The sequence below is a fragment of the Mixophyes fleayi genome, chromosome 7 (genome assembly GCF_038048845.1).
Source record: "Mixophyes fleayi isolate aMixFle1 chromosome 7, aMixFle1.hap1, whole genome shotgun sequence".
NCBI classification, from domain to species: domain Eukaryota; kingdom Metazoa; phylum Chordata; class Amphibia; order Anura; family Limnodynastidae; genus Mixophyes; species Mixophyes fleayi.
Window position 1 is genome coordinate 151980467 of NC_134408.1, and position 13863 is coordinate 151994329.

At 42.3% G+C, this 13863-nt stretch overlaps 2 protein-coding genes across 3 annotated transcripts in view; one reads left to right on the forward strand and one right to left on the reverse strand.

The window, feature by feature from the left end:
• IQCB1 (IQ motif containing B1) overlaps positions 1 to 13863 on the forward strand; it is a 149991-nt gene that overhangs the window by 27686 nt on the left and 108442 nt on the right. The gene's annotated exons all lie outside the window — the stretch shown is intronic.
• The window catches only part of SLC15A2 (solute carrier family 15 member 2), a 38716-nt gene that overhangs the window by 11543 nt on the left and 13310 nt on the right, over positions 1 to 13863 (reverse strand). Inside the window, exons 4-16 of the mRNA XM_075181168.1 lie at positions 13404 to 13545; positions 12262 to 12354; positions 11747 to 11846; positions 11399 to 11489; positions 11110 to 11187; positions 10012 to 10094; positions 7583 to 7669; positions 6566 to 6655; positions 5953 to 5997; positions 5078 to 5110; positions 3717 to 3805; positions 3499 to 3580; positions 2151 to 2285 (exon numbers count right to left, since the gene is read on the reverse strand). Of these exons, the coding sequence (XP_075037269.1) occupies positions 2151 to 2285; positions 3499 to 3580; positions 3717 to 3805; positions 5078 to 5110; positions 5953 to 5997; positions 6566 to 6655; positions 7583 to 7669; positions 10012 to 10094; positions 11110 to 11187; positions 11399 to 11489; positions 11747 to 11846; positions 12262 to 12354; positions 13404 to 13545 (1148 nt within the window). The remainder of the gene's footprint in view (positions 1 to 2150; positions 2286 to 3498; positions 3581 to 3716; positions 3806 to 5077; positions 5111 to 5952; positions 5998 to 6565; positions 6656 to 7582; positions 7670 to 10011; positions 10095 to 11109; positions 11188 to 11398; positions 11490 to 11746; positions 11847 to 12261; positions 12355 to 13403; positions 13546 to 13863) is intronic.

A 13863-nucleotide genomic window follows, 5' to 3' on the forward strand; every position in this document is an offset into this window, starting at 1 on the left:
TAACCCCGGATACCCTTTTCAGCTAAAAATTTGTCTAACCCTTTCTTAAACATATGTATTGAATCTGCCATCACAACCTTCGCTGGCAGTGAATTCCATATTGTGACTGCCCTTACTGTAAAGAACCCCTTCCTTTGCTGGTTGTGAAACTTCCTCTCCTCTAACCTTAGGGGGTGACCACGTGTCCTGTGTATAGTCCTTGGGGTAAAAATTCCCATGAAAGTTCTCTGTATTGACCCTTAATGTATTTGTACATAGTAATCATATCTCCCCTTAGACGCCTCTTTTCTAAAGTAAACATGCCTAAACTGGCTAACCTTTCCTCATAACTTAATGACTCCTTACCCTTTATCAATATTGTCGCTTTTCTCTGAACCCTTTCTAGTTCCAAAATGTCTTTTTTATATAGTGGTGTCCAGAACTGTACTATACATTGTACTAGATGGGCAGCTTGGATCTACTTTCAACAACCCGCCTGTTGGCGCCTGCAGGTGTTCAAACTTTTCATCCAGTTCATCCCTAACTTTACAGATAAAAACACTCAACAATCCCCTACCCAACATAACCTTTAAATACAGAGGTTCAATGAAGAGCTTATGTTAACAGAGAACAAAGACTTTACAACTGCACATCCACATGATTGCTATGGGCAGAATTCCTGAGGAACAGCCACCAAAATATTGATTTATAAATCGCTAATTGTAAAACAAGTTTGATGTATGAAGTTTATTTTATAACCCCACAATCTTCCCTCAACATTATGACAGAACCCTCAGGGGCAAACGCAAGATTTGCAGAGGGAGGTTTCCACACCATGCTGGCAGTGGGCGTGACCAGCATGCATGGGGGCGTAGTTACAATTTTAGAGAGTGCTTGGCTGCTCTCCAACTCTTCCTATCCCCATAATATACACGGGCAATGCTGCGTGCACAATGGTAGATGCATGCAGCTCTCTCTTTTCAGCCACCTCAATTATACAGTGCCCCAGGCTTGGAGGGGGGTTTCCAAGCACTAGGAAACCCCCCTCGGTTTGCCTATGACCCTGACATTTCTACTTTGTGCTGTGGGTTATATTCAGAAGGACACAGGAGTTGACTGAGCTGAAATATTCTGTGCTGCTGATAGCATTGCATTAACATGGAGCAGCATGCACCATCCACTACCTAACGCTCAGTCTGTGGCTTCTAGGTCACTGCCTCACACCAGATAACCACATTAATCTGAAATACTCCATGCTGCTGTGAAATTCCCATGCTCTTATTGGCTGCAGGCTTTTTTAAACCTACAAACGCCGGACCTGATTCATCAAGGTGTGTATCTGTCGATTTTAAGTGTAACGTACGCAAAATCGCTCAGTGCATTGCCCAGAACCGGGAGATATGTCCGTGAACGCAGCCCTGTCTGCTGCGTCCGTGAACGGAAAGGAGTGGGGAGTGATCGGACCGGTGAAGGGGTGTTTTGCAATTGTCAATGTACAGTAAGGGCGCGGCAAACTCAAGTGCACGCAGCCACGTCCGAATCAGGCTGTGAGCATCTCAAAGTTACTTGTTTCTCTGCCGTATATCTTGCTCCAGGTACAGGGCTAGTCTAAGTCCTGATCAGTAGTGATGAGAGTCTCGTCTACATGCTATAACATGTGTTTGCAATCACAATCAACTGTAAAAGTGTATTTTAACTGTTTTATCATTTCTGCCTTTATTATTAACAGGTGACATTACTTCAATAATTTTCTTTCTCCTGTCCGTTCTTTTGCAAATTTATGATCCACTGGACGTATCCTGCTGCGTGTGTGTAGAAGAGCTCAGCAGACCTGCCCCTGATTTCAATAGCACACGTATCTTGAGATTCGTGTGCTTGGTGAATTCGGGCGTGCGCAAAGCTGAAATCTGTGCATTTAATACTAAACGCAGGTTGCGTTCAGAATACGAGCCCTGATAAATCGGGCCCTTCACCTCTTGCGGGTCCATGTGTACCTGGATGTTTGAAGAGTTAATGCATTGGTTGCTTTAAAATTAATCAAATGCACCAAAAACAGAACAGTACACTGTGGGAAAGTTTTTACCGAGCAACAACGTCATGTTATTGTACTGTATCATTGCTAGTTAAGGCTGCTGACACTTACAGTTATCTGCTCAGGCTGAGGTTGTTACCTTAAAATTTGCGATGTCCTGCTGGGGAGTTGCGTACTCAGGGTTTTGTCCAACACCAATAGTAACATCACCTTGTGCAAAATTGATCACCTGTAAGTAGCTTTCTCCAGCTTTAGGGACTGCGGGATTTGTCTTCTGTTTACGACAGAACAGATCAAGAATGAAAAACATTGGTTATGAAAACATAAAGAATATTAGTTCTGTGGGGCATGGAACCCTCACATGTCAAGTATTGTTAGTAATTACTGTTATCAACTGTGTCTATTGTGTGTATGTATATATATATATTTACTGTGTATAACATAAATGAAAGAGGTCGCCTTGACATGGTGGATGGGCATCCACAGTTTGATCAAAATGTGCAGTAAGAACTTCATATTTATTCTAGTTGTGTTATTATGGAGTTTATATTACTGCAGAGTTTAACATATATAAGTCTTATTACATATAAATGTGGTGTCTTAGTGCTTAAAATGTGCACCTGCATCTTGGTATATATATGTGTGTGTGTGTATATATATATATATGTCATGTTGTGGTACAGCATAAAGTAACAGTTATTTACACAATAAAGATAACTCTTCCTCAGTCAGCTCCAGCTCCGATAATGAGATAAATCTCAGTAGGACAATTCCTGATACAGGGGGCAGTGGAGAATGTTGCTGGGACCAGAGCTGGATCTTCCATTAGGACCTACACCTCGTACCTAGAGCCAGTGGGCACTTAGGAACCCAGATTAGTCTAACCCATTTTTATATGAGGGAAGTGGGCAAACCAGTATCTTGTCTAGGGCCCCATTGGGGCTCTGCCTGGGAGTGTTAGATATGACCGGATCTGGTGCCTCCATAGGGTCTAGTGGTCCTGACTCCCGCTGTGCTCTCTTCATGCATCAGCCAAACACTAGAACCTTATTACAGTAATGGGTCAATAAAGAACGTCTGTTGGTGGTGCGGAGATCTGGTCATTCCTGCAAACAGCTAAAAGCCTGGGTGAAATTACCCCTTTTCTATCAGTATTAGGGGTCCTGCAACATTGGAGGTTTCCTGTGTAGCTGGGTAAGAGGGTCTCACGTCTTATAGCTGAAGACACTATGGTGCTTTGTGTGACTTTATACCATTAGTAAATTAGCCTATCTACTATGTAAACAGTAACGGTCTGGGGGTAAATCAGGTTCTAGTTGTCATTTATTTAGTACATTCTACAAAATGACAGCTAGAATCTGATTGGTTGCTATAGGCAACATCTCCACTTTTCAAACCTGCCGGAAACTCTCAGCTTGATACATTTACCCCCAGAACTGATGAGTGTGAGATAAACTAACCAGGAGAAAAATAAAACTTTCACTTACATTAATTTGGATCTCTACGACAGCGGCAACTGCAAACGCCACAGCAGCCAGGATCATCCCGATTGTCATCCTGGGGATAGACCTATAGAGGGTGTAATAGAGGGTGAGAAGCTGATTATTATCTGGTAATATTGTTTGGATCAGTCTGTAAAAAAACCAGCAACTCTACGGCAACAAGGAGGAGAGATTATCGGACTATTACAGTGTTTCTTACTCACTTTAGGTTGAGCTTGCACAGTCTAAAAAGAGGGTAAATGCCAAGATCAAACACCGGGATCAGGGCAAGAATCAGTAGTGGATTCAGAATCTGGTGAGGAAAATAATACTGCTATGTGATTTCTGTGTATCAGGGAGAAAATAATGACATTAAATATATATAGTCACATGTTACTATCTACCTATCTGCATATCTGTGCTTATTCAGAAAAGCACTCAGAAGTTGCTCTTTGCGTGCTGCCATATTTCCATGAAAGTCCATCTCACATCTCTAGTCACTGACTTGGATAAAATAAGGAGACCACAAGGCTCAGTCCTAGGTCCTCTGTTATTCTCTATCTACACCACTTCTATTGGAAAACTAATAAGTTCTTTTGGATTAGAGTATCATCTTTATTGGGATGGAACCCAAATCTATCTATCCTCCCTGAACACTTCATTGTCTGTGCTGGCCCGCGTTACTGACCGTCTGCCATTTCATCTTGGATGTCCTCTCACCCCATCAAACTCAGTCTTTCAAAAAACTGAGCTAATAGTATCCCCATCAGCCAGCAGAAGTTACCTACCTGACATCTCTATTTCTGGTGACAACATGACCATAAATTCCACCCCACAAGCTCGCTGCCTAGGTGTGATCCTTGACTCACAACTATCCTTTGTTCCCCAGATCCAATCTATATGTACATCCTGTTACATGCATCTAAGAGACATTTCCAGAATACGCACATATCGTACACAAGACACTACAATAATTCATGCAGTCATTACCTCCTGCATTGACTATTGCAATTCCCTCCTTACTGGTCTTCCCCGATTCAGACTCTCACCCCTACAATCTATCATGAACGCAGCGTCTAGTCTCATTTTTCTTGCAAAACTTTCTTTTACTACTGCTCCTCTCTGCCAGTCCCTACGTTGGTTTTCTGCTTTTTTACAGAATCCAATATAAAATGCTTGTCCTCATTTGTCTCAAAATATTTCCCAACTCGACACCTCCATGCTACACAAGATCTGCGTCTCTCAAGCTCCCATTCCCGGTTATAGGACTTTCTATAGCTGCACCCACTTTGTGGCATTCCCCACTTCCCAATCCAACATAATTGTGTGACTGGATCCTATAGCCTAAGAAGCTCTATACCCATGGTAATCTTGCTGGACCACTATGTAATACATCGCACTTACCATCAAGTATCAAACTCCGATTGTCCTATAGATTGTTAGTTTGCGAGTAACGCCCCCTCTTATCTCTTTGTTAAACCCCAGTATCGTTTTATTACTGCATTTGTTCCTGATTCTAAAGCACTACAGAGTATGTTGGTATAATTGTTAATACATAACAGTCAAGGGAAGATGTATATTGTACCTGGATCTGGTCTGGCTGTATGACAAATGCTTTCTGAAAATAAAATAAGCAAAAAGAATCTTGTTTTATTGTTGTTCATATAGTAGAAGAGAAGAAACTAAGGAAAATTAACCCCCAGGAAATATTAAAAAATACTTTCAGTATTCAAAAATGTGTTGTAATGGACAAGTTAGATCTTATAAAGAAAGAATAATTTCTGCATCTCAATTGCAACATATTTTCCTGCCAGATTACCAGGACTAGTGTATCAATCTTAAAATCTACATATTATAGGTTTGGTTTTATCATATTACTTTAACAATAATCAATGTAAGTTTGTATATTAGGACAAGGATATTTCAGAATAGGTTATTGGGTTTGCAATACAAGATTTAATGGTGCAATTGTAATCATTTTGATTGAATTACAAATTTTACTGTGTATGGTTGTTAAAACATGCGTAGTCTAGTTTAAACGCTACATTTCATTACAACAGTTTGCATCAAACGAGTTAGGCTCAATATATCTGAGCATGGTGGGATCAATAGAGGTTTAATGAAATGACAAAATAATACCGTTCCGGTAATATCACTAAATATAAATCTAATATGACAAAATATTTGATTAAATATTTGGAATAAAGGGACATTTTGTAGCAATCTAAGAACACAGTTTTCTGCTACTTTGTTCTTTCTTTTATTAATGAAGGATAGATGCGGAAAATGATCATGTTACCGACCAAATCACAAACTGCGTTCCCACATAACATCACAATTGATCTGGTACTTTCACAATGAAAATAAATTCATCAGATTCTGCGTATTGGTGATAACTGTTCTTGCCAATATAAAGATCACTCCCTGTTTATAGAAAAACTTGATAAATATTCTGCTTACAAAGTCTGAGTTCATTCTTGTAGCTTGAAGCGTCCACCTGGATCCCTGAAATGTCAAACAGAGGAGAAGGATTAAATATATTCTTCACCTTGTCTTTGGAACCACGGATTAATATTTGTAAATCCTCCGTCAGTGGCTTTTATTGTCTGGGTTACAACCTCAAAGAACGTGTTGTTCTTTTTTCTTTTTAAAATATTTATGTTTTTCAGCAAATTTTGTTTGCTACCATAATAGAAATATTGCAACAGTAATTGTCATATTTGTATTTTATTATCAACAATACGCTTGACTTGTAACTCGGTGTCAGGGCTCATGTCAAAATGATCCATACAGTTATTTTAGAGCCGTAACTTAGAATTCTAGCGCCTGGGGCGAGAAAGACAAATGCCGCCCCCCCCTAGCCCTCAATTTTAACCAAATGAACCTAAAATATTCCTAAATTGCGCCCCCCTTTAGCGTTGCGCCCTGGGCGGTCGCCCCTGTCGCACAGCCCTAGTTACGGCCCTGAGTTATTTAGGCTGATTAGACTGTAATTGGTAAACGAGAGGTAAATACCACAAATTGCAACTGTTCATTTATCTGTTGCACAGTTTATCGTCCGTTTTCTGGTTACCTGCTGGTCAAACAGCGCCCAGAACATTGGCAGAGGAATGTAGAGGAACAGGACCTTAGTTACCATCTTCACTTCTGTGATCAGCTTTTTCTGTAAAGAAAATTCCATCGTGTCAGATGTATCCAGGAAAACAGCAATAAAGGAATTTAAACATGAAGGGGTTGAAGACATTTTGGATGTGTTTATAATGCCCTTGTAATGCGTTTTAGTCACTTCTGTATTGTACGTTTTGGTGCCATGTTACTAGTAGGTTAATTGGCTGCTATCAAAATTGACCCTAGTCTCTCTCTCTCTCTCTCTCTCTGTGTGTGTGTGTGTGTTAGGGAATTTAGACTGTAAGCCCCAATGGGGCAGGGACTGATGTGAATGAGTTCTCTGTACAGCGCTGTGGAATCAGTGGTGCTATATAAATGGTGATGATGATGATGGCATCTCCTTTCCATCCTGATATTAAATTACCATTAAATAGTTTTCTCTCAGTTCTTTTACCCACTTGTCTCTGTTGGGTTTTATGTTCAGTCACCTGCACAGCTGACCTTCCCTCAGAATTACTACCCCTCCTTGTTATTGTATATAAACTTAATAATGCACTAATAAGTCATAATGCGCCCTCCCCCCGTTCATCTCAGAGCCCCATCCGTAATGTGAGGGCCACGTGAGGCTGCTTAGGGTGGTGTGTGTGCACGTAGTAGTCACAAGGAAGTCTCCTAAAATCAATAATCTCATCCAGGAAAAATGCTTTTCTTTCCTAATCCATTCATATGAGATGTAGTCTTAAAATACTTTAATAAATGGATTAGAACCATGAAGTTGTTGCTGACTGGAACAACGTTCATTCGTCCATAGACGCAATATTTATGTATTGTTGGAAAGTTGGAATGTTTCTCCTTCGTTATATGTTTCTCCTTCATTGTTAAACTGTCCAATCCACACTCTCCCATTGTTAGATTTTCAGTTCAATCAGATACATTATTCAATGATTGTGTGATTCACCAGCCTCAGACGCTGTGTACTCACCGGATGCTTCTCAGTGGCCCAGTCCAGCCAGTGCTCTCTCTTGGGAAATTGTTTGGAGCGATGGTTCCATCGGTTCTTTATGGCAAACTAACAAACAAAAACACAGAGAGCTCATACTGATTGTTCAGCATTTGCTGGAAGTATTGAAAGAGAAATTGAATATTAGAAACAATTGTTTAGAATGATGACCCAATGAAAAATGTAAACTAAAAGTTACTCTATTTACAAAGCTACTGGCAACATTAACAGGGATATATTAAGTAAGAAATAAAGAGTGAATGTTTTATACAGGAATACTTCCTATAATGCAAAACAGACTTCTTGTTCATCAAGCCAAAGAGTATGAATGGAGGAGTACGGAGAGGTACAGAAGGGGGGAGTACGGAGAGGTACAGAAGGGAGGAGTACGGAGAGGTACAGGAGGGGGGAGTACGGAGAGGTACAGAAGGGGGGAGTACGGAGAGGTACAGAAGGGAGGAGTACGGAGAGGTACAGAAGGGGGGAGTACGGAGAGGTACAGAAGGGGGGAGTACGGAGAGGTACAGAAGGGGGCAGTACGGAGAGGTACAGAAGGGGGGAGTACGGAGAGGTACAGAAAGTAGGAGTACGGAGAGGTACAGAAGGGGGGAGTACGGAGAGGTAAAGAAGGGAGGAGTACGGAGAGGTACAGAAGGGAGGAGTACGGAGAGGTACAGAAGGGGGGAGTATGGAGAGGTACAGAAGGGGGGAGTATGGAGAGGTACAGAAGGGGGGAGTACGGAGAGGTAAAGAAGGGAGGAGTACGGAGAGGTACAGAAGGAGGAGTACGAAGAGGTACAGAAGGGGGGAGTACGGAGAGGTACAGAAGGGGGGAGTACGGAGAGGTACAGAAGGGGGGAGTACGGAGAGGTAAAGAAGGGAGGAGTACGGAGAGGTACAGAAGGGAGGAGTACGGAGAGGTACAGAAGGGGGGAGTATGGAGAGGTACAGAAGGGGGGAGTACGGAGAGGTAAAGAAGGGAGGAGTACGGAGAGGTACAGAAGGGAGGAGTACGGAGAGGTACAGAAGGGGGGAGTACGGAGAGGTACAGAAGGGGGGAGTACGGAGAGGTACAGAAGGGGGGAGTACGGAGAGGTACAGAAGGGAGGAGTACGGAGAGGTACAGAAGGGAGGAGTACGGAGAGGTACAGAAGGGGGGAGTACGGAGAGGTACTGAAGGAGGGAGTACGGAGAGGTACAGAAGGGGGGAGTACAGAGAGGTACAGAAGGGAGGAGTACGGAGAGGTACAGAAGGGAGGTGTACGGAGAGGTACAGAAGGGGGGAGTACGGAGAGGTACAGAAGGGAGTACGGAGAGGTACAGAAGGGGGAGTATGGAGAGGTACAGAAAGTAGGAGTATGGAGAGGTACAGAAGGGGGGAGTACAAAGAGGTACAGAAGGGGGGAGTACGGAGAGGTACAGAAGAGGGGAGTACAAAGAGGTACAGAAGGGAGGAGTACGGAGAGGTACAGAAGGGGGGAGTACGAAGAGGTACAGAAGGGGGGAGTACGGAGAGGTAAAGAAGGGAGGAGTACGGAGAGGTACAGAAGGGGGGAGTACGGAGAGGTACAGAAGGGGGGAGTACGGAGAGGTACAGAAGGGGGGAGTACGGAGAGGTACAGAAGGGGGGAGTACGGAGAGGTACAGAAAGTAGGAGTATGGAGAGGTAAAGAAGGGAGGAGTATGGAGAGGTATAATTAACTTATTTACTAATATTGCTCAAAGATGAAAATCTGCAATAAAACCACAGCAACCAGACAGTAATAAACTTTCATTGTATAGCGTGCACTAGACAGATGGAAGAAAATATATTGTATTTTGGGGGGGGTTAGTGCAGATTGTCACCTTTGAGCAACGTTAGTGAATCTCTATCTGGAACAAACAGTCTGAGAAGAAAACAGAAATGTACAGTTGACAATAATTTGTATTCACAATTTCAGATTACATTCTATCGGATTATTGGAAGGTTCTCATATGTTTGTGAATGTACCCGGTGCCTTCTCATATTTAACATATTTAGTTTGTTTTTCTGGATTTGACTTAGATCCAATTACTGGTTAATTATCCACCTCTAACATGAACATTGTGTACATTAACACTGAAGTCTGGTACAAACATATTTAGAGTCCAATGGTCTGATGTAGAGTTTGATGCATTTTCTGTGAAATTGCCACTTCCCTCCCCCTTGTCCGCCTCTCTAAACTAAATTTAAGATGCAAATGGTCTACATGGTAACTTCCGCTTATGTATTTTTTTGTACACGCGCAGTATCAAACTGCATATCTATTGCCAAAAAATAGACTTAGGTCAAACTCTACACGATCATCTGAGTATCAATAAATACTAAATATTTTTCAGTACAAACTCGTTGAGTCAGTACCAGCGTCCGCAGCTATACATTAGCTACTTACCCCAATGCACTTGAAGACTGAGGCTAAAATATTCCCTTGCGGGGGGTATTTCTTATACATCCCACTACCACCGACAAACACAACTAGGGGAAAACAGAGAGAGAACAGTGTCAGCGATTGGAGCATATATCACAAGTTGTCCTCACATGACCCTCTTGTCTGTAGTTCCACAATCCTGTTACATAGCGGAAATGATTAACATCTAATAACCACACAAAGGACGCAATTCATCAGTTCTGTGCTTTGAAAACAGATCTGAAGAAGGCCGAGGTGTTACAGTAACATTAGAATAATTATTTTTGTGTTCTAAAACTGAGTGTGACTTGTTTTCATCTGTGAATAGAATTGACTATGATATGATGTTAAATTAAGGAATCTAGATAAAACTATAAGGTAAAGTACAGCAGCCGCCTGCACAAGCGGAGGCAGTCGTTTTATGGGCTCAGGCCATAGTCATTAGAAAGCAGTTTTCAGATAAGTAGGAACCAATGAGACATTGAGGCATCTCGTTACTCAGTGAGGTCAGTGGTTCCTAGTAGGGAACTGAAAGACAGTATTTCAGCACTTTAACTTATTAATCGTTGAATTTAAGGCCTCCAACAAGGGCAGCATCAAAAGTCCAAGTAGGAGAATTCAGAAGAGCGATCTGTGTTCTTCATTGACCAATATAAGGAAGAGAATCTGCCACACAGTGACACCAGGGGGTAAATGTATCAAGCTGAGAGTTTTCTGGCGGGTTTGAAAAACCAATCAGATTCTAGCTATCATTTATTTAGTACATTCTACAAAGTGATAGCTAGAACCTGATTGGTTGTTATAAGCAACATCTCCACTTTTCAAACCCACCAGAAAACTCTCAGCTTGATACATTTATCCCCAGATCTGTACTATCTGCAATCCTGGGGGCCAGTCCGGTGTCAGATAATGTAACATCCTCAGCGATACTTTATATATTTTACCTTTTATGCGTTAATCAAAAGTTGCTTTAGTACATTGAGATCTAGAGAAACACCAAATAGGAGTCACCACCATCTTTCATAGATGTCATAAGACCCCTACAATGTATAAGGTACATAACGCTGGTCGCCTCCTACTTACTGAGCGCAACAAACATCAAGGCGGCCGGAACCCCAAACGCCAGCGCGTAACAGTCTCCACCAAAACACTGGACACCTCCTGAAAAGACAGACAGGGGTTACACATAAGAAGCCGTAACATGAGAGGGTTTGTTCAAAAATAAAGTCAATATGGGGATAAAAGTAGATGGTATTGTCCAAACATTGCATACAATGTATCTCCAGCCAGTCAGACGCACAGGATGTCTATTGTTGTCTGGTATACCCCACCTTGCCCAGTAAACATCCCCCGTGCAGGTGGCAATACTGACCTCGGAGTACTGGTGTCACAAAGGTGGAGATCAGACTCCCGGCATTGATGGACAGGTAGAAGATGGAGAAGAATTTGCCTCTTTCTTTGGCCTAAAAATCCACAATTACAGATATGTTATATGACACTGATAAGTCACATTACCCCTCTCATCCCCAGATCACCCTCTATGCGACTCAGACACCCCAATAATAGGCAAGAATTGTACGGAGAGAAGATATGAGCCTGGCACATTAATATATCTGATGTTTGTGTGAGTGAATAACGTGGACCTGGTGGATGTGTTTTCAGAAATACAGATTAAGCAATGTAACATCTGCCATCCCATCTCCCAGCCATACAATCTTACATGTTCCTCTTCAAACTGGTCCCCTCCAAAGGCAGACACGCACGGTTTAATGCCGCCTGTGCCAATGGCAATAGCGACCAGGCCGATCACGGAGAGAGCCCTGTGAGAAATAGTTTGTTGGGTTACAATCTTGTTGTACTTCTCTGCGATAGATAATCTATCTCGCAGTTACGCTTGGCTGCTTGCGTACTGGTTCTCACACCAGTTAAAGGAACAAAAAACACCAATTTTAACGTGAATGTGAAAAGTAAAACTCAAATGTGATTGTGCCCCCATCACGTTCATGATCATCAAACCGGAGAAATTCAATCAAATTCGAAATTTTTGAGAGTCTATTATTTAGTCACCTGTTTGTCTCTGAAATCCTCCTATATCAACTGCTGACGATGCATCTAAATGATCATAATTATAAATAGCAGATCCCTAAAAGTATTTTACTATTTCCAACAATGGCTGGCGGTTATGAGGTTAGTAAAGAGCACAGCACAATGTACAGGGGTGGCTGTGGTACTCACACATGCAGATCCGAGTTTCCGATGGTAGGAATGGCCCCCACTGACTTCACCACGTGACCGATGACGTAAAGGATGGACAACCAAAAGATGGTGCTGTAATAATAATATAACAACTGGTCACAGCTCAAACTGACGTAATGAGATGTGTTGTAAAAATGGGATAGATCTTGTCTGAGAAGACTACAGAAAATGACACATATTGCAACTAATTTCTTGTCTATCAAAGGACAACATCTTAATTTAAAAAGCTTTATATAAACTACGCACACTGTGGGGCAGGGGCAGGCTGGGGGGGCGGGGCTACCTTGGGCTGGGTCACTGGGCCAACTGCATTTGTTTCCTTTAAAATATGCTACTAAATGGAGTCTAGCCCCCAGGCTGAAATTTGCAGCCCTCCCCCTGCTGCGGGGGCAGATATTATATGGGCTGAACCAATATTTGTGAGAACACTAGAACATCCAGCATCCAGTGTAATAAAGGAGGCATGCGGCACCTATTTGGAGCTGAATACTGAATTTTTCGGATCTTCAGGATTCAGGAACTTGTTACAACTAAAGATTTCTTAAACAGTGCCAAATTTTTGAACAGATTTGGCCATAAGTCTGCTAAGCGCCAACAGTGAGCCCATTCTGTATACTATCACTTTATGACCAGCCTTTCAATTGCAATATTTAAATTATTATCCTACAATACTGCTTCCTAGAACCTCTTTTATGAGAAACCTCTTTTAGTCTCTACCGGCTGGTGACTGACGTGTAGAGAAGGAATATATATTATGCTGTGTGTATATGAAGAGCTGCTCTATCTCTCTGGACACTTCAGGGGTAAAAATGCAGGATTTGTAGAGGGGGGTTTCCACACCACCAGTGGACGTGACCAGCATGCATAGGTTTGTAGCTATACTATCAGACAGTGCTTGGCTGCTGTCCAACTCTTCCTATCCCCATAATATACATGGGCAATGCTGTGTGCACTACTGTTAGGTGCACGCAGCTCTCCCTTTTCAAGCAGAGCCGTGTGAAGCAGGGGCAGGGTCCAGCCACTTCAATTATACAGTGCCCCAGGCTTGGAGGGGGGTTTCCAGGCACTTGGAAACCCCTTAAGTTTGCCTATGCTGTGCATGTGATTGGAAAGAACCTTACTTGAACTTCCCCAGCCAGGCGTCAGCAATGGGGGCTCCGATAAGTGGGGTGAAATAGCAGAGACCACTGAAGGCGTGGTAGATGGTGGTGGACATGTTCTCATCCCAGTGGAGATAGTTCAGGAAATACAAGGTGAGGACGGCTGGAGACACATAAAACTAATGTTACTTTCACAAACACAACAATAAAGGAGCCTCCAACGTTCTTAAACATATATGTAATTTCAATGTTCTCCAGACGGGGATCATTTTTGATAATGAATGTCCTGCGCTATAGTAGATGAAGGTTTTCAGAGTTGCTCTGAGGGCCACAAATAATCCTTAGAACAGAGAGTCCTAACATGTGCGCCAGGACCCAAAATATGGGCTGCCATTAGGGTGTCATCAGGTCGTGCCATTATCCTGTTTTTGCATCACATTTTAATATTATTATAATATTATTTTGTATAACCTTTTCCTAC